Source organism: Silurus meridionalis, chromosome 23 (genome assembly GCF_014805685.1).
Source record: "Silurus meridionalis isolate SWU-2019-XX chromosome 23, ASM1480568v1, whole genome shotgun sequence".
NCBI classification, from domain to species: domain Eukaryota; kingdom Metazoa; phylum Chordata; class Actinopteri; order Siluriformes; family Siluridae; genus Silurus; species Silurus meridionalis.
In genome coordinates this window covers 15,496,434-15,517,374 of record NC_060906.1, presented here as the reverse complement: position 1 = coordinate 15,517,374, position 20,941 = coordinate 15,496,434, and the positions used below count along the sequence as shown (strand labels likewise).

General features: G+C 39.3%; 1 protein-coding gene across 1 annotated transcript in view; it reads right to left on the bottom strand.

Moving 5' to 3' along the window:
• The window catches only part of mark3b (MAP/microtubule affinity-regulating kinase 3b), a 44,811-nt gene extending 31,408 nt beyond the window's left edge, over positions 1–13,403 (bottom strand). The window contains 3 exon segments of the mRNA XM_046836035.1: positions 6,283–6,336; positions 6,634–6,813; positions 12,600–13,403. Coding sequence (XP_046691991.1) covers positions 6,283–6,336; positions 6,634–6,813; positions 12,600–12,650 — 285 coding nt within the window. The 5' untranslated portion in view covers positions 12,651–13,403.
• Positions 13,404–20,941: the final 7,538 nt, after the last annotated feature.

Here is a 20,941-nt window from a genome sequence, read left to right as displayed (position 1 = left end):
ATTTATGGCATTTGTCAGATGCCCTTACCCAGAGTGATTTTAAACTGAGCAGGGGAGGGTTAAGGGCCTTGATCAAGAGGCCAACAGTGGCAGTTGGTTGGTGGTGCGATTTGAACTCGTGACCTTCCGATCCGAAGTCCAATGCTGTAACCACTGAGCTACCACCTCATATATATTCACACTATGTATTGTGAACAAATACAAAGCTCTGCTCAGACTGGAGTATTCCCATGCCACATAGTCGGGTTTCTGCTTACTTTTTTTCTATAATGATGTTATGTTCCTCTGGTCGGACGAGAGGGATGGCTTTGGGGATGGGCTCTCAGAGTATACTGAGAAAAGGGCTGTAAAGTATTAGAGTTTTGCTATTTTGCACTGTGAATTTACCTGTAACCAGTTACGACGAACAAAACAGTGTTATATATTCTCATTCCTTACATGTACAATCCACAGTACTCCTCGGTATTACACAGATCACGGCCAAAAACGTCCAGTTACCACAGTGTTTAAAGTGTTAAATAGGTGACGGCTCTTGGGCGGAAACAAGAGAAAAGCTGCTTGCTTAATTATGCCAAAAGTCCACACGCCACTCGTTCGGAAACACCCGTACACAGACTAAACAACTGCTCCCAAATTTCAGCTAGAAACCCTGAGCAGACTAAACATTGCACTTGTGTGAATAAGTGCTGTAATTGAGATATTGGCAGAAGAGCAGTAAATCAATTCCTGCACACCTTTAGGGTGGATTTGTGATAGATAGGGCTTATTCTCTTTGAGTGGACCATGTGACTGTCTTGGGGGACGGGGGGGACCTTCGGAGCGAGTTCATCTGAAGCGAGTCTACATGCAGCTAATGTAAGTCTGAGTATGAGAAGAGAACAGACTTGATTTTTGAGACGCACACTACCACTTTAAATTGAACTGTAATGCGGACTGCACCCCAGGCCTCCTTACCATCAGACATTCAGCTGAATAAAGTAAAATCTACCAAACACATTCCAAATCTAGTGGAACATCTTCCCAGTAGAGTGAAGGTTATTATACAAGTAAATGATGACTAAAAGTACTAAGACTAAAACTCTTATGGTCAAGTGTCTACAAACCTTTGTCCATATAGCATAGCATTACTTGTTCTACTACTGGTAATACAGCATCTATTACCTTTAAAGATATTCAATATCATACCGACTATATTCCTGCCCCCATTGCTAATTTTCCATTGAGTACTGTTACTATTGCTACTGCATGATCTAGTTTAGGTTGCTTGGGTTTATGTTGAACAACAGAAAACTGTAATCTGATCCTCATCTTTATTTGCGTTTCAAAAGGCAAAGATTGAGAAGGTCAGGGAAAATTCTCAACCACATTCTGAGGATTAAATAATAAAATTTAAAACATGTCAAAGAATAAAAATAAATCCAAGCCAAAAACAAAAAAAGGAAAGAAAGAAAAAGATCAAAGACACGTTTCATGCTGTCTTATCTCGCACTGTCCTCAGATGCTGTGTATTTCCTCATTAAAAGTGCTGTGAGGAACATGAAAGTGTCTAATCCTGACATGTTTGCTCTCGGCTCTCGGTCATTCCAGGTAGCGGCTGATAAAATTCTCAATGTGCTGAGGGTGACATGTTATTCGAAAACATGCCTCAGGAGGAAGGAAGGAGACTGATTCCTGCAAGGATGCACGTAGGTTGGCACTGTGTACATGTCTGTGTGAGCATAGCGGAGAGCCAGAAAACTCATCATTCATCAGTGACTACAACGCTGGAACATTAGGAGTGAGGATATGCAATATGGCTGCGTAGAACAAGGATTTGATTCTTCTGTTAGCTTGTGTACTATTTTTTTTGTATGAAAAAAGAAGTACAATGAATTAGTGCACATCTATCTTGCTGAAATAACAGGAACAGGACAAATGGGTGAGAGAGGGAAGAAAGAGAAAGAGAGAGAGATGATGAAACCTCATTGGCAACAGAAAAACAGGAAAAGGAAAGTGTGCTAGAAGCATAAGAGTACTGTGGTAGTATAAGAGATTTGCTACAATTAGTCAAATAATATTAAATTCTTGTTATTATAAAAAGGTATTTACTATATAATTTGGATTGGGTATAAGAACTGGGAATATGTTACAGTAGATGATTATGAAATAAATGAATTACATGGTGAAGCAGAGGGCTGTTCTAACCCCACATTTTTATTATTGTCTTATAACAACACATTTAATAATTTATCTTACACTGTTTTTCCTCTTTTGAACTGAAGACAAAAACATAACAGCTAGCAATCTTACCCAGAAAGTGCAAAACAACACTTCCGACTGTTTTAACGTGAAGTTACAAGTCCTTGTGCAAGTTGTTACTCAAGAAACGGCAATGTATCCAACTTGTGCTGCTGCTGAAAATTCACCAACACATTCTGACTGATCAGAATAGAGTTATTCAGCAGTAAATAGACAGATGCCTGGACTGGTTACCTTCAATCTACCTCTACTTGATAAGCGCACATGTCTGGTGATCGATGGCTAGGTCATTGCTGATCATCATTTAGCCACTGACAAAACACCATGCCAAAATGACCTTACAATGTTGCGTGTCAGCAAAAAACACTTATAAACTAATATGTGGAGTTTAACTTGTGAATCTGATTCCTAAAAAATACAATTCCAGATCAAATCTTTATTCCAATTTTTAACCATGTACCATCAGGTTGCCGGAAAAAACACAGATGTTTCTGCAAATAGACTGTGCACGTGTCTCTTTTTGTATAACGCGAGTCTAAATTCATTCTCTGTGGGGTAAAATAGCAAACAGATTTAGGATTTGAATAATAAGAAAGATTTTATTAAATTAATTCATTTCCTAATTAATTCAAAACCAAAAGAGGTCAGACTCATGCTGATGAGCAGCAATAAAAACGAGCAGGTCTAATGCAAGAATCTAAGGGTGCTGCAAGCATATGAGGTAATGGCCAGAAGAGCCACTGGCCCAAATACAGAATAGCTCTCTGTGTGTGTGTGTGTGTGTGTGTGTGTGTGTGTGTGTGTGTGTGTGTGTGTGTGTGTGTGTGTGTGTGTGTGTGTGTGTACACTCAGCACTGAGACCTGGGGCCTTCAACTCAAAAGCAGGAAATTTCCCAATAAAAAGAGGTCACATTGAGAGTACACCAGACACTCCTAAAACCTGCTTAACAAAAATTCAAAGCCTCCATGTTTTTGTGACATCGGTCTTTATGCATTCTTGTAGTGAGCCGTTGGTGGTGGTTGAATGCAAATCTGGCACCAATAAGAATAAGTAGTGTTACCAGAGTCACCCTGAATAAAGGCATGAATCTCTAAACAAAGCATCCACTTTTCCAGCAGATCCTCTCACAACTCACGTTTCTCATACACCCCGTCTGAATAAAGAAAGCTTTGATAAACAATGCTTTGCAAGTTTCCAGGATACAAACCAATACTAAATCATCTTGGATGGGTGATCTGGATAGACTGCACAGTTCCACCAATACTACACACAGCAACTGTGTTTAATAGCCAGCTGCTGCTAAATGGCAACAAGAGTAGCCCCCGATCCCAAAAAAACAATCCCACACACACCACCACAGGCGACCTGATCTGATTAGAAAGTGGCTGATTCTAAATGAAGAGACAGAACTTAAGGTACAGGCACTCCTCCCACACCCGCCAATTGCATAGGAGCAGATGGAAATAGTATCAGAGACAAACTACAGTGAGCAGCTGTGAATGAGTGGATCAGGCGAGACCACTGTCTCACAGATGCCCTAGAGGCAAAAGATCTGAGCAGTTTTGAATGGGGCAATCATCTCACATCTAGAAAAACTACGCAGTCCGTGTAGCTCCTAATGCACTCGTGTGCTTGTTAAATTCGAGATGTAATCCCACATTTGCCATTATTAAAACCTCAACTCTTCTGGAAAGGCTTTTCACTAGACTTTGGAGCTTGTGGATTTGTGCTCAAGAGCATTAGAGAGGTCAGTTTTAATATAGAGTGAGGAGGCCTCAAAGGAAGTCAGTGTTCAAATTCATCTCAAAGGTGTTCCTAGGGGTTGAGGTACAGAACACTGGATTTGATCCGCTTTGTTCCAGTAAAGGAAAATTCTAATACTACACAACAAAAACGCTCAAAGAATTTCACTTATAAATTTGTGGAATATGGGTATGCTGGTCAGAAGGCCACATACTTTCAGCTTTTAGAGTTTGTATAATTTCCAATCTGGCTCTGAACCCTATATTATTGTGGCACATCACTTATCAAAAGTTAAATAAAATTTTTTTGGTAAGAGTTAAATGTCAGTGTCCAATCTTTGCTAGCATGATAGCATGTCGTGTGAAAAATAATAATAGCAGAAAACTACTGATAACTACTTGGATTCATTGCCATATACGATGCCAGTTTCAATAAGTAAGAAACTACCAACATCCCTTACAGCATGTGTGTCAAACTGAAGGCCCACGGGCCACATCTGGCCCGATGTACAATTAGATCCGGCCCGCAATATTATTTTATATATATCCATTATTGTTGTTATTAATGACCCGGCGATACAAAGCGCTAATAACACACAAACTACAGATCCCATAATGCAGCGCTTCAGCTGCCTTGCCAACGCTAGACTACCTGGGAACATTCCAACTCAATCAAGTCAAGCTTCTGTTAATGTATTCAACACTATTTTAGAGTTATTGCGAAGCCCCTCACAATGGCGAAGAGAAAAGTTGATTCTAATAACAGAGCCTTTCGAAACCGATGGGAGGCTGAGTATATGTTTACTGACACTGCCGGTAAACCCGTGTGTGTTATTTGTGGAGCTAATGTGGCTGTAATTAAGGAATTTAATCTAACACGGCACTACGAGACAAAACATCAGGAGAAGCTGAAAAACCTGAATGCAGAGCAGAAGATACAGAAAGTAGAAGAGTTAAAGAAGAATCTGACATTTCAGCAGACATTTTTCACCAGAGCAAAATCACAAAGTGAAGCTGCTCTGAAAGCAATTTAAGAGCCACATCAGCCCGGCTATTTACCGAGGAAGAGTTTCTGAAGAGCTGCAGGATGAAGGTGCGCGACGTCTTGAGTTTGACAAAAGATATTTTGAAGTTTTAAGTGATTTAAAGGTTAAAAAAATATTTAACATGGCATTAGAGCAAGGAAATCTGATTGTTTTGATTTGTTGTTATTTTACGTTTACTTAAAAGCACAATATTTTTATATATTATATATTTTTTATCATATATAATATTTATATTTTTAGGGTTTTTTTGCAGCATGTTCATATTACTAACGTGTACAATTTTGACAGGATATATTTTTAGAGAGAGCAAAATATTTTTTAAGTTATTTAAAGTTTAGGTTGATTTATTCTGAAATAATATTCCTGTCTTTTTTATTTATATTCATGTTTAAAACACATTTAGTTTTAGTGTGTTCAATAAATGTTTATCCTGTTCAGCCCATGGCCTAAAGTGTGCTTTGAGTTTTGGCCCCATGTGCAATTGAGTTTGACACCCCTACCTTACAGTATTCTTAAACCAACAATGTTTAAATGTTATGCCAAAACAACATCAGTGTCTTACTACAATTTTTTATTGTGCTGACTTTTCTCTATTATAGGATATATAACTCAGCAGTGAAAAGATTGAACTTCTGGGCATTCAGTGCCCCCGGTGTAAAACAAACTACCACTGTGTCCATGAATGGAAAACAAATAAAATCAATAGACTGGAAAAACAAGCGAGTTAATTAAAAGGAGGTGACATCAGCGAAAAAGAACATTCATCTGCCTTGAGATGATCAAAAAAACACTACAAAAAAGATAAAGCTGTTGGTCACAGAGTAACAGTAACAGTAGAGTAAGAGTCTTGTTTTCAGCCCCTCCTCCATGATTCAGTGTCCAGTCCAAGTGCTCTGCACATATGCATGCGCTGTTATTACTCCTGCCACACGTTTGGATTTCTCCTCTCCTGCTATTATTAGCTGCCTCAGATATCCAAGGCCACAGACGCTCCCTCTGACAGCCGTCACTTAGCCATCGTGCCCAGTCTGGCACTGAAACTCTTCGCGTTAAAGAGGCTCAGGCTCTAATGTGGTAAAACTGAACCGTTCCGCATCGACCACAATGCCCTTCAATACACTTATAACCCAATTCTCGGGGTTAAAACAAAGCATTTTCCCCCCACAAAATGAAAAACCGGCATAAGGAAAAAATAAAGACAGTGGAAACAAAAACAGAGGATTTTATTGCTAAGCAGGAAAGCCAAAATATTTACCTTTTGGAGACTGGTGGGATTGAGCTGCGTCTTATCAATAATTTTTATGGCCACCTGCAGCAAAGGAAAAAGACAAATGACATTTAGTGACCCTGCTGCCAACTGGAAAAACAGCACTAAAACTAAAACCAGGAAGTGTAAAAGACGTCAGAATGACTATGATGGAGTTACACATGGCCATTTATGCATAATACACCAAAAATACATCAAAACCAAAACCAACACCAAACTGATTTCATTTTTAAACTTAATCTATTCAATACTTTATATACACGACAAAGAGTGAATGATGGCGGAAATGGAGGCGTGGGAAAGACTGAGGAGAAAAATGTCCGCAAAAGAAAAACTTACCTCTCGTCCGGTCAGGATATGCCGTGCCAGTTTGACCTTGGCGAAGTTGCCCTTGCCGATGGTTTTGAGCAGCCGATAGTTGCCGATGTGCGGCTGCTCCTCGGCACACGAGGCGATGGAGTTGCGGCATCGAGCGCCGGAGCGGCTGGATCTGGTTGCACCATCAGTGTGCGAGGTATGCTGGAGATACAATACACACAAAATTGGGGCTTAGTGATCACGTGAAATAGTGGAAAAAAGTTTAAACATGGAGGTTATTGTAACAGCAAACAGGAGGTAGAACGTGATACTCAAAAAGCAAATACAAACCTAATCGTCATCTCACAAAACTATATCAGGTTCCTTTTCTAATAAAGAGACATATCCTAACATCTTTATAACATAATTTTTATTTATTTATTAAAATTTGTACTATCTGCTTAATTATTTTGGACAAACTCAAAGTGAGTGGGAAGGGATGTAAACGACGCTGGTTAAACAAATAACGCCATGCTGCTTCCTGGATTGCAGCCATGACTTCCTCTTTTCTTTCAAAAACAGCATAGTTAAATGCTTGCTAACAGCAAGACTGGCTTTCAGAGAGAATTTACAGTTTCAAATATCATTTGAAAACTCAAGGCTTTTAAACTTTTAATCCTTAAACAGATTCTTAAAAGCACAGCATTAAAAACCCAAAGAGAAATGTTATATGCAGCCAGTTACCTTTTTTGCCTGCTTTACTCTTAAGTCTATGGAAGTTGACAACAACCCTTGTACAATGATACAAAAAGTGACATTAACCTTAAACATTACACATAACTGAGAGTGTTAAATATCAGGCAATGAAACAGAATTGATGACGAAGCACACTTTAGCTATGATTTTGTCATCACTAATGTCTTTCTATACCGAGGGCAGTGCCACAACTAATAATGGTTCGTGTATTAGAATCCTAGTTCACATCATCAGCAAGGTGTGGTGATCAGTAACCATATTTACATGCAGTAGCATGGGCAGCTTGTTGCATGAGTTTAAATAAAGTGCAGCATAAGAATACTCCAGTGATGAAACCAACATAAACGTGATAAGTGTTACTCCAAGCTGTGTGTTTTGGCATCATCTTTTATTTTGAGGTAATAAAAGAGTGCTGTCTGCTTGTCGACATTTTTAGACTGAGGTGACAAGTGGTATCAGGGCATTTGCGGTTTTCAAAATTGCATCAAGAGATTAAGTCAGCTAAAATAAGTGAAGTCCTCTGCTGAGATGGCAGAACCTCCTGGAAGGGAAACCATCTCATACTCCATCAATCATTAAACTATAGTAGAGTGTATAGACAGAAGCCACGCCTGAGTAAAAGGGACTTACGGGGCCCTTGAGAGCATGAGGAAAAGGTTTCTTTGGTCTGAGGAGACAAAATCCATCTTACTTGTTTAAATCAACTGACTAACACTATCCTAGAATGAAAGATGGTGGTGGCAGCAGCATGATATGGGGACGCTTTACAGTGACCAGGTCAATGATCAAAAATGAGGGCAGAATGAATGCAGGCCAAAAGCAGAGTGGTCCTTAAAAAAAAACATGCACCAGTGTGCACAAGACCCCAGGCTGGGGTAGAAGGTTCAAATTACACTACTACATTGTATATTACATAAAATGACAATACGACCTTTATACAGGAGTAAAAATCAGAGAAAAAAAAATCAGCAAAGCTCTACTAATAACTATAGTGAAATATAAAAAAAACAAACATATTAAGTTATCAGACCTCTAGAGTTCATCCGACTCCAAAACTACAAGCTCTTTTATTATTTTGACAATGAGAAATGAGTAAATGTGTAAACAAGGAAATAAAACCATGCTATAAAATATTACATGCGAATCGTAGCACAATACAACATTTTTTACACTGGTAGAAAATAAAGCAGCTAATGATTTCTCTACCCTTTATCTATGTGTGACCAATTCTAATCCATCTAGGACAGAGTTCCCCATATTAGCACATACAGATCATTTAGACAGACAGCTGAATAATATCTGATGAAGGCTGACACAACCACATGGCTACAGGAAAAAAGGGAGCTGACAGGCATTATTTACAATAATTACAAATATGAGGAAGAAGAAAGAAAGAAAGAAAGAAAGAAAGAAAGAAAGAAAGAAAGAAAGAAAGAAAGAAAGAAAGAAAGAAAGAAAGAAAGGCCCTATGTTTTTATGTTAAAGGCAGAACAAATGCCAATTTGATTATAATTCAGATATTTCTGTATAGCTGCAGTCTACATGGCTGGCTGGTTAATCTCAAAACCAGGATAATCCGCTTCATTCTTTCACTTTTGTGTGATGGAAAATCCCTGACACTGGAGACTCCTTTCATAACCTTTTCAGAAGTCACAGACAGCTATACTATTCTCTTTGTTCAATAATAGATTTTACTAGTCATGCCTCATCCACCATACATGGTGGTGTGAATTAGCATTTACTACAGTAATGTATTAGAACAACCTCATTAATATAAACACTTTCTGATCAATTAGAATTGAGATTTCAACAGCACAATGGTATAAACATGTTAAAACTTCTTCTGTCATTTGTTACTATTTCCTTTCATTCCTATAATCCAGGGGGCAGGAAACCACTGGCATTTATTAGGGTGGTGAAAACACTAACATATGCCTAGAAAGCAACAAAACACAGTGTGTACGCGCATGTTTCCAATAAGCAAGAGAACAGTGAAACGGGAATGATCGGTACCAGGACTTTGATATAATTCATTTCAGTTGAACTCGTATAGAACTTTTCACAACAAACATCGTCACAAAGCAGCTTTACACTACAGACAAGTCAAGAAAATAATTGTCACGTTCATTTCTTCCTACGTTTCTTCCATGATCAGCAATCCAGAGGTGAATGTGGCAAGGGAAAAAACTCCCGGGGATGACATGAAGAAATCTCGAGAGGAACCTCAAAAGGGAAGTCGTGCAGATCAATAGCACAATTATGAATAATTCCCTTCAAAAACTGTGTACTATAGGGGGAAAAAGTTTCCATAGTTTATTACATGTCTATGATGTTTAAGTCCATTCCAATACAATCTTCATGGATTCCAGGTTGCACCATTAATGATAATCACAAGTATCGACATCAGTTGTGTAGAACCCACCTTAGAGCTCATCTCAAATTGGGAGACATATCTTAAAGATAGCTATGGTACTTATCAAGAGTTGAATAACACATACGATTTAAAATTGGATAAAATACTACAAAGTTATGATTTGTGGTATTTAGTATTTACAAGTATTTAGACATTTTTAGATATGTCTGCAGAGAGTCTCTAGCGTAATGCTCCAGTGACGACAATTTCTATGGAGTCCTCATTTCTAGAGGTCAAAATTAGAGGAATAAAATAAATAAATAAATCTGCACACAGCCATGTAGGACAGCAGAAAACTCATTACAGAATAAAAGCTTTTACAGCCAGATGACATACATCGGTTCAATACAGTCCTACTTTCAATCCAACCCTAACTTAAAATAAAAAGAACGAACTGATTCCCGAAACAAAAAAAAAAAAGCTTTAATACTTCGAACATTTTGATGTACTTCTCATTATACTGAAATTATAAAGCTTGCAAGCCGCCTACTGCTTCATACCTGGCACATGATAAAATCCCTAGACATTTGTCCTCGATTACTTCAGAGTAAAAGAAAACCTCAGGATGGGAAAAAAAAAAAACTTACTACGGTAATGCGGTGTCTCTTGACCGAGTGCGAGCCCTTCATGTTAGCATTGATTACATGAATGGTGTCCAAAAAGGCAAGCACTCCGTTTTTGGAGACGCTGGCTGCTCATTGATCCACACACACACAGAGGCTCATGTCTGCACGCCATCCTTAGATTATTTTTGAGGCAGGGGAGGGCTGAGTCGCTCCTCTTTTTATATAGCCAATGGCTATTAACACTTACGCACGCTTTATCAGTGTTCAGAAGAAACGCCACACTGTGGTCTTGGTGTTTACACTTTAATGTTTTTTGTTTTTATCATTCCCTTTCACATTTGTGATCACTATGTTTAGTGTACTTTTAGGATGCTCTGATACAAAATCTACATTCATACACTAACTTTCAGTCCAAAACTATATTATTATAGTTTCATTGAAATCACACCAGATATGATTTACAATCACCCAAGTAGCAATCACAAACCTTTGCTTATCACATAGTTTGGAGAAAATGCAACGACATATCTACAGTACATCTGCAAAACGGAAGTCAAGAACATCTACATTATTTGGCCAAAAGTTACATACACCTGACCATATTGGGGTTCTTCCTCAAACTGTTGTTACAAAGTTTGGTGCCCAGAATGATCTAGAATGTGCTTGTATTCTGTAGCAGTTCATTCTTTGATGAAACCCAAGAACTAAAAAAAAAACCCTGTTCCAGCATAACAATATCCTTGTGCACAAAGCTTGGTCAAGGCTGGAGTGGAAGAATTCAAGTGACCTTCAAAGAGTCCTAACCTCAACTCCACCGAACACTTTAGTGCCAAATCTCATTGACATTCTTTTGAATGAATCCAAAATCTAGTGGAAATCCTTTCCTGCAGACTTGGAGTTTATTTATTATAATACAAAGGATGACTAAAATCCGGAATGTGTTTTTTTTTAAAACACATCGAGATGTGATGATTGAGTGTTTACAAACTTGACAATAAAGAGTGCATACTTTCAATTTTTCAACCCTAATATTGCTTTTTTTAAAAAACACCTTCATCACAGCTCCACATTGCACATTCACTGCTGGAGTTTTTGAGCAGGTACTTCTGGTGAGAGTGTAGATTTTCTCTTCATCTCCACGATTTCTTCTCTTCACAAAAAAACATGCCCACTACATGCTGTGCTAAAATTCCCCTAGGTGTGAATGACTATGTGATGCCCTGTGATGCATGTGTCCCATTCAGGGTGTATAACCTCTTCATCAGCAACATTTCTCTGGGATCTACATCAGGACCCTGCCGAAGAGAAGGCTGATGCGGAATATAAAGAGGTGAAGGTCCATCTTTTTGTGTGTGTGTGTAATTGTATTTCGACGAACTTGCGTGTAGCCGAGGCTGAATGTACACCATATCTAAAAGTTTGTGGACACCTGACTTTAAGATGTGTGTGTGTGTGCTTACATTTAGTCCCCATTTGCTGTTATAATACCCTCCACTCTTCTGGAAAGATGTTTGACTAAATTTGCTTGTGGAGATTTGTGCTCATTCAGCCATAAGGGTGTTAGTAAAGTCAGGTACTGATGTAGGTGAGGTGGGAGGCCTGGGGTGCAGTCAGTGTTTCAATTCATCCCAAAGATGTTCAACACAGTTTAGATCTATAGAAGGTCACTCAAGATTTTTCACTACAACCTATGCAGAATCTTCAGCGCTGGTTTTGTGTACAGCAGCATTATCGTGCTGGAACAGGTTTAGGTCTCGTAGTTCATGTGAAGGAATAATTGTATACCTTCACATCCAAAGTCATCCTATACAACTTGGTAGTAGCACAAATTACACATGGCAGGGAAGGTTAGACGTCCAAACGATGTACGTTCATGCTCAAAAACTTTTAAAGATCTTAAAAATCATGTCCCTTATTGTATACTATGGGTAAGGTACATTTTAAATCCTTAAGCTGCACTTAGAGGAAAATCTCGACGTGCACAGTTAGTACACTGTGACAACAAATCTGGAGGGTTGTTTTTGGTCATGGCAATTTTGTGTAACTTTTATACTACGGTTCTTGGTGTCAGTGAGTTTTAGGAACCCAATGTCAGTGGAAAAAAAAGCAGCAGCACGAGAACTTCCTCTGCACGCTGCCTGTGCGCCTTCTATGGGGAAACTGACAACCGCAGGAGGAAACGAAGTTTATAAAGTTCGATCCTCCGCAGATTACTAAGCGTGAGGCCAAGTAAAAAAATAAAAAAGCGAAAATGATATAAAAGGTGTACTTACATTTTCCGTGTCGCGCTCATTGACTGTAGGTAGCGGTGTTCTCGTTGACATTATAACGCGTCTCGAGCTCCAAATCGGCTTCTCCTTTTCCAAGCAGATCTACTCGCAGCGTCTCAGTCCGAAGGCAGAATGGAAAGCAGCAATCCGACAGCTGATAAAGACCATGGAGGAGAGCAACTTCGAGTGCGATCCCAAGGCGAACTTTCAGCACAACAAACGCCGCCACTCCGCGTTAATAAAGTCATTTATCGAGCCGCATTACAGCACACAGCGCTGGAGGTCCAACCGGTGGCGCGCGCACACACACGCACACACAAACTTCTGAAGGGCTGAGCACGCGCCCACCATAACCGTACACCACACGCGCTCCGGATAGTTTGCAAAGCGACCAAACGAATTGAAATAAACAAAGTTGCTCATGAAAGCAAGCGCCTACAATCAGGCCCAGCGAACTACATACAGCGACCAGGCGACAATCAGTATGGGACTTCAGCTTTATAGCCGCTTACAAAGCTGCGCCTGCCGATATGGGAAGTTAGTGAAGTTCGTCCAAAATGCCCAGAATCCGACTGGTTCCCGGCTCCTTAAAACATTACACTTTAAAATCCTCAAGTTTTGGCTCAGTTCTACCCATCCCGAGAACTATGGACTGCCTGTAGCTTGACTGCTCAATCCAAGATGGCGGCGTATTTGCTAAACAGCACTAAGCCGAGCCCAGGGCTGCCGGAGGAAGTGACGAAAGAGGAGCCTTCAAGGCTGATTGGAGCTCCTGCAGCGCGAGGGATGTTTGGTGTTGCTAGGGTGATTACATAGACCGACAAAATGCCACATTTTCCCCAATTACAATGGATGGATGGATGGATGGATGGATGGATGGATGGATGGATGGATAGATAGATAGATAGATAGATAGATAGATAGATAGATAGATAGATAGATAGATAGATAGATAGATAGATAGATCTGTGTTTTTTTAAATGAATTACATTGTTGATTCACAATTATTTCACATATTAGAATCCATGGAGCTTATTAGTATGAATGACAAATATGTAACCCTCATTTTAGCATTTTACACATTTGAATAGTTTTTGGCTTCTCCTGTAAGTTAACATTTTAAATAAATTGAGAAAAGAAAATGTCAAATGTTGGTATTATTGTTAAAAATATTTGCACTTAGGTATATTTAAAAAAATATCCATATTACACAAAGGTTGTAAAAAGCATTTGCACCATATTATGTGTAGAATATTACACCAGCTATAGTATTAGTGTGCTGTTTTGGCAAAGTGTCACAGAGGCTGAATTTCAAAGGATTCCCTGTTATACACAGCTAAGGGAGGTCTACAGAAGGGAAGATTTCCTACTCAAACTTTCACCTTTATAGGAAGTAGGGAGCTAGATGGTATTCAGTCAAGGTCTTTTAGTGCTCATGACTAACCTGTTCTGTGTCACAGGTGTCATGCTGAGAAAGGCTGTTCTTTTGTCCAATGGTTGGGTGGATACTCTGTTATGTCAGCTAGACTGGAATAAAACTGTGCAGTACATCATAAATTATGCTTTATGACTTGATTTGAAGTCTGATTGTATACACTGAGACTACATTGAATAATTGTTATAAGTATCTGACTATCACAAGCTTTCATAGTTGACAAGGGTGTGCCTTATGTGAAACCCAGGGTGGAAGTTGTCACCCCTGAGGTTTCCTGTTTCAGTTGTCACCCCAAACTTGGCCTTAAGCTTTATCAATTCTAATCTATTGCTTTTTTTCACAGAATTTACTTCTTCAGCATTTTTTATTTTTGCAGTTATGAAAAGCTTTCTTTTTACCAAAATTAAAGCCATACACAAATTAGCTTGTGTCTAAAAACTTGGAATATGCCACTTTATGCTATTTATTTCTTTGCATAAGGCGAGTAAAAATGTAATTCACATTATTTCCTTATAAATTGTAATCATGTGGTATATGACAAGTTCCACATATACATCATACATCTGTCTATATGCTTAAAAGGAGAGAGAGAGATTTGCTTTCTCACACTCACAAAAAACTGCACTTCCTGTTTGGTTCAGTTGTCATCAAGAAAAGACAAGAGACTATATTGTAAACAAATATATACTAAATCATTACATTTGTAGGTGTACATATTACAGGTTTTAACATGACAGTTTTGTTGTTTAACCCTGTAGGCCAATATGAAGTTAATGTACACAAATAATATTTTAATTGTAATATTTCAGGAAGATATTATCATAATCATCTGTCAACTCTAAGTCACCTCATGTGTAGGTCAAGTAGAGTGAACTTGAGCATTATGCACCATATTTTCATGAAATGTATTATTGCTGCAGGATTAGAGAATAAATTGTAATCTGTACTAGAAATGTTACAGTGCAACTTTGTTTGGGTGCAATGGCATACTGAGGTGACACTAATAGAAGAACTATTGCACTGCATGCCATAGTGCATTTAGAGGTCATGTATATTGAATATAGAGGTGTGGTGTGTGCGTGTGTGTGTGTGTGTGTGTGTTTACATTGTAACAATCTAATGTTCAAAAGAGTTCTTCAAAATCTTCAAAATACTTCTCCATGAGTTATTTCATTTGAGGCAATTGATTTAAATGTCGACCTCTTATGTAAAATTCTCTACCGTCCTCTAGTGGCGTGATGCATGCATTACTACTACTACTACTACTACTACTACTACTACTACTACTACTACTACTACTACTGGTACTGAACTAAATGTACTACTACCTAGTGGTGGACGAAGTACACACAGCATGTATTTGACTTAAAGTAAAGATACAGTATGTAAAATCTTCTACTTCTTTCGGGTTCTCCCATTAGGGGTGCCACAGTGGATTATCCGTCTCCATTCCCCCCGTCCTCTACATCTGACTCTTTCAACCCAACTACCTGCATGTCTTCCCCTTACCACAATAATAAACCTTCTCCTTGGTATTCCTCTTTTCCTTCTTCCTGGCGGCTCAATCTTTAGCATTCTCCTACCAATATACCCCATGTCCCTCCTCTGCACATGTCCAAACCATCTCAACCCCTTTCCCTCTTGCAGATACCCTTCTATAACTACTACTACTACTACTACTACTACTACTACTACTACTAATAATAATAATAATAATAATAATAATAATATAACCTTTACTAATACTATTACAATTACTACTATGATGACGATGATGATGTTGGAAGCTGTACATGGTGACAAATTGGTGTGCTATGAAAATGGCTTCTCTGTCCAGGAAACCAACATATAGATTGTATCAATATCTAAAGCTTAAAAAGCTCTAAGGAATACTGTTTTGTTTTCTTTTGTCATATCAATCATTTTTCAGATTGTTTTGTATGAATTGCATCTATATCCTTTTATAACCTCAAACTCACCAACTGTTTTTGTATAATATTATAGGCTATATCAATTCAACACTTTTTTTGCTGCTGTAAGTCCATTTCTGTGCCCCAATAATATATAGTAGCAGTGTCAGTTTTTCTTGAACACATTAAAGCACATTCATTTAAACCAGTTATCCTCAAAATCTACCCTTTTCTATTTAAATCCAAGGTGAGCTGCATTCATGACATTTTACATGCTCAATCTTATCTGTGCAGCACAATAAAATGTTCATACCATTTCATAGCTTACATGCTTTCACTTTTGTTTCATTTTATAATTGGTTCTTTTGGCTTCCTTTATATCACATTTTTAATTAGAATACAATGCTTATTATATTTATTATTTTACATTTTCCTTAGTTAATTCCTTTTTTCGGAATATATTTAAAAGTCTGTACATGTTTCTGGTCTGTTAAATATATTCCATGTCATTCTGAGTGCACATACAAAAGCCAAATTCCTCATATGTTTAATAATCTAATGAAATAAAGAAATTAAAATTTTGATTACTTGTGGGAGGATATAACAGTGGAATTTCCTAGAAATTCCACTGTTCTGTTTTGTTGGATTTATGTTTTTAATTGTCAGGAGGAGGACAGGAACTACACTTCCCCACAGCTCTTGCCTGTCACATCAAACATCCACATCTGTGTCTTGTTTTACCTTAATCAGCACCAATATTTAAGTTTCTTAAATTGTTATATATTGTTAATTAAAGTTTATTTAAATGTGTCTCTTTGTAAAGCTTTGTTGATACCATGTCATTTTGTTGCTTTCCTTGTATGGTCTGGTTCATAGTCTGTAGGCTGTTTAGGATTTTTGTTTAGTTTTGTAAATGCTCTTAATTCTTTTGTTTCTTACTTTGCAAAATAAAGTCTCCACTTGCATCCACAGCCTTGGCCTTTGTTGTATGACAATACAAGAAAATTACCTTTCTTTTACAACAATAAACAACTAATCATACAACGGATTGTCTTTTCCTGGAAAGCAGTACCCTCATGAGGCAACAACAGTTTTAATTTGAACATCATCCTGAACACATTTTAGCTGTATGCATTTTTACACTTGTTCAACAAACCATTATGTACCAAAACAAACGGGGTCTTAGAAATAGTATCAATACAAAATAATAACAGTAACAGTAATATTTATACCTTTATTACTATTTTTACTTTTTACTTTTAATAGTGTTCTTTTTTGTGTTAAGTTAAACAGCATTTGTCTGACTTGATTAGTTTGAAGTCAAATGTTTGGTACTGAGCACTTGCAGTGGACCTGCCAGAAATAAATTATTTCATGTGGTATCATATATATGGTGGGGGTCACCATTAACTTGAAAGATAATCATTAAGATAAAATGACATTTGCTTTGACTAATGCTGGGTCATTAGGACAAAGACTAAGAATACACACAGTCTGAAACCGTGTTGGGTGTAATGCTGGAAGAGAGATGTGTGGAATTTTTTCAAGTGGAAGTTTGTTCCACCACCTAGGTGCCAGAATAAAGAAGAGTCTGGAAGCTTGTCTTGCTTGTACCCTAAGGGATGGTGGGAAGATCAAAGGGAGAGTTGTGCAGTGCAGGGTGAATTAAGTGCTGTGAGGTAGGGGTGTGTTGGTCCATTTTTTGCTTTGTGGGCAAGTATCAGCTAGCGGAAGCAAGGGAAGAGAACGTAGCAGTAAAAGAAACATTTCATGTGACTTTATTCTGGATATGTCGCAGAGCCTGAATGTCTTTCTGAGTCAGACCTAGAGGTGCAAAATTGGGGTATGCAGAATATGCAGTGCATATGGGTGCTGCCAATGGGGAATGGGGCTGACTGGGCACTAGTTCATGTAGTGTCAGGAATTCCCCTGCCATGCCCCCTTTGGCAGCTGTCATGCTGCCGCTATATCGGCCCTTCCCGGCCTTGATCTCAAACACCTGGGACTCGTTAGCCACGCACCTTTATAAAATCCTGTTCTATATCTCCTCCGCGCTTCGGACTCCGGTTCGGACATTGTGGACCTCGCCGCTCCACTTCAGGGTTCCGCCAAGGTTGCCGCTCCGCTCCTGTGTTCCGCAGAGGGCACCTCTCCGCTTCAGGGTTCCACCGAGGGCGCCGCTCCACTTCAGGGTTCCGCCAAGGGTGCTGCTCCGCTCCAGAGTTCCTCAGAGCGCTCCGCTTCAGTGTCCCGGCCGCCAAAAAGACGTTGTGCCACTGCCCGGCCGCCAAAAGGACGTTGTGCCGACACCTGGCCGCCAAAAGGAATGCGTATTGCCGCCGGAGTGCGACACGAACAGGGCGTCATAACCAAACCTCTACAGATGGCCCGTCTTGCCTCCAAGTCCCTCCAAAGGCGACGTCTCCTGCCGTTGCACGATCTCTGAACTCCGCCGTGGGCATTGCACGGCCTCTGAGCTCCGCTGTGGGCGTTGCACGGTCTCTGGATCCCGCCGTGTGCGTCGCTCGGCCTCCGGACTCCGCCGTGGGCGTCGCTCGGCCTCTGATCTCTGCCAAGAACGTTGCTTGCCCCTGATCTCCACCGAGGGCTTTTCTCCGCCGAGGGCTTCTCTCTGCCTCCGATCTTCGCCCAGGGGGTCGTCCAGCCTGTAACTCCGCCGAGGACATCGCTCAGTCTACAAACCTGCAGAGGGCATCGCTTGGACTCTGGACTCCACCGAGGGCATCGTTCTGCTCCCGATCTCCAGCAAGGGCGTCGCTCGGCCTCCGATCCCTGCTGAGGACATCGCTCTGCCACTGTACTCCGCCGTGGGCATTCGCTCGGCCTCCGAACTTTGTCTTGGATGTCGCTCAGCCTAGGGTCTCTGCTGAGGAGGTCACTCAGTCTCCGGTCTTTGCCAAGGAGGTCGCTCAGCCTCCGGTCTTCGCCAAGGAGGTCGCTCAGCCTCCGGTCTTCGCCAAGGGCGTCGCTCTGTTCCAGGTCACTGTGGTGGACATAGCTCCATTCCAGCCCTTCAGGGGCGTCACTCCACTCCTGACCTCCGTGGTGGGCGTCGCTCTGCTCCAGACCTCCGTCGGTAGGGTAGGGTATTTATGCTTGTATTTACCCCTTTTTTTGAGACAATAATTGTTCTGCACTGCACTGTGCTGCATTTACCCATATTTGACATGGTTTCTTCTTGAAGAAACCTTGAATGTATTGCTGCTGTGCCTAACCTTTTTCATTTTGTTCCACAAAATTCTGTTTAAAAATAATCAAACCTCTGACTTTATTATCAATATTACACGAGTAGTATATTTAATAGCCATATTTCCATCTAATTAAAGACAAAATTATTTAAATCTGAAGCTGTTCTTAGACATTGCAAACAAAAATAAAGATAACTACGCAAAAACAAGTGTATATTCACACCTGTACAAATAGGTGTATACTATTCTACATTTTAAATTTTCAAGCATCAGAATAGAAGAGTTCAGGTACCTGGGGCCAACAGTGCAAAGTAATTGATAGTGTGTTAGAGAAGTGAAGAAAAGGGTGCAGACAGGATGGAGTGGATGGAGAAATGTGGCAGGAGTGATTTGTAATAGAAGGGGGCCTGCAAGAGTGAAAGGCAAAATTTATAGTACTGTGGTGAGACCTGCAATGTTGTATGGTTTAGAGACAGTGGTATTTATAATGTCTGTGGCAAGTATTCACTGACATTCTGGTCGTTTTGTTTGTGTTCGTGACGAGAGATGACAGAGAGCGCTATGTCTGTTTGCTTTATTTTACAGTTTTGTTGTTATTATCAGTGTATACAAGTAAAAGTAGACCCTTTACAAATTATAATATATTGGTCTCATCTGAACGATCAAAAAAGTCAGTAATTGAAATTCATTAGAGGGAAAAATGCCACAAAACATGCTGGTGCATTTGTCGACCCCAGAGGGCTGCTGAATATGCGCATCATGGCAAAATTATATATATATATATATATATATATATATATATATATATATATATATATATATATATATATATATAAACTAATAAAAAATAAAAAAAGGACATTGTGAATAAACGTGTGTTGTGCTGATGGTTTTAATTTCGCCTCTTTTATATTTATTTATCTATTTATATTTGTAATAGAAATGGTCAAATAGAAATGCACGTTACATTAATTGCACGTAAATAAAATTTGTGCCATTAAAATGAACTTGCATTAACACGTTATTACCGGGTTAATGAACGTCCCTAATTAATATATTAATATAAAACGAATTTGAAATTTTGTTACCTAATGAATGCATCCAGGCTGAACATCTATCATATAGAACACAAACAGAGAAAAGATGATGATGATCAGGTGATCAGGAATGTCTTTTTCCTCAGTCATGTTGACATCACTGACTCTGTTTCATCCACAATTACCCCATACTTCTTGTTGCCTTCTTACTCACTCTTTGTTATCTTTGTAAACTAACCTACATCTGTGTTGTGTGAGAGCCAGGAAATTATACACCAGTGGTAGATTGAAAACGGCGCAATGAAAAGACAAAATATTGACATTTCACCAAATAGATTAAAACTAAAGTAATGAGCCTTGTTTGAAAATGTACGAGATATGTAAAAATGTAAAATGTACGAGAGAAAGTACAGATATGTAATATAATATTTAATTTAATACTTACAATGAACAAAAACGTAATCTGCAGCCTGCGAAAGCGTGTTTCTCCTGTTTGAGCTGTGAAATTGACAGCATGATGGGCCAATGCTCTCGTAAATGCAGTATAGGGGGAAATAATTGCCATTGAACCAGACAGTGAGTATGTGTGTTCTACTTCAAGCGATTAGCATATGACGTCAGCATGTGAGATTTGAAATGCACCTGAATTGCTCCTGCAGATGTTATACTCTGATCAGCCTGCGTCATTGGGGGGAGGGGGCACAGCATATTTATTTGGGGGGCGGTGCCACCCCATGCCCCCTTTAGACACGCC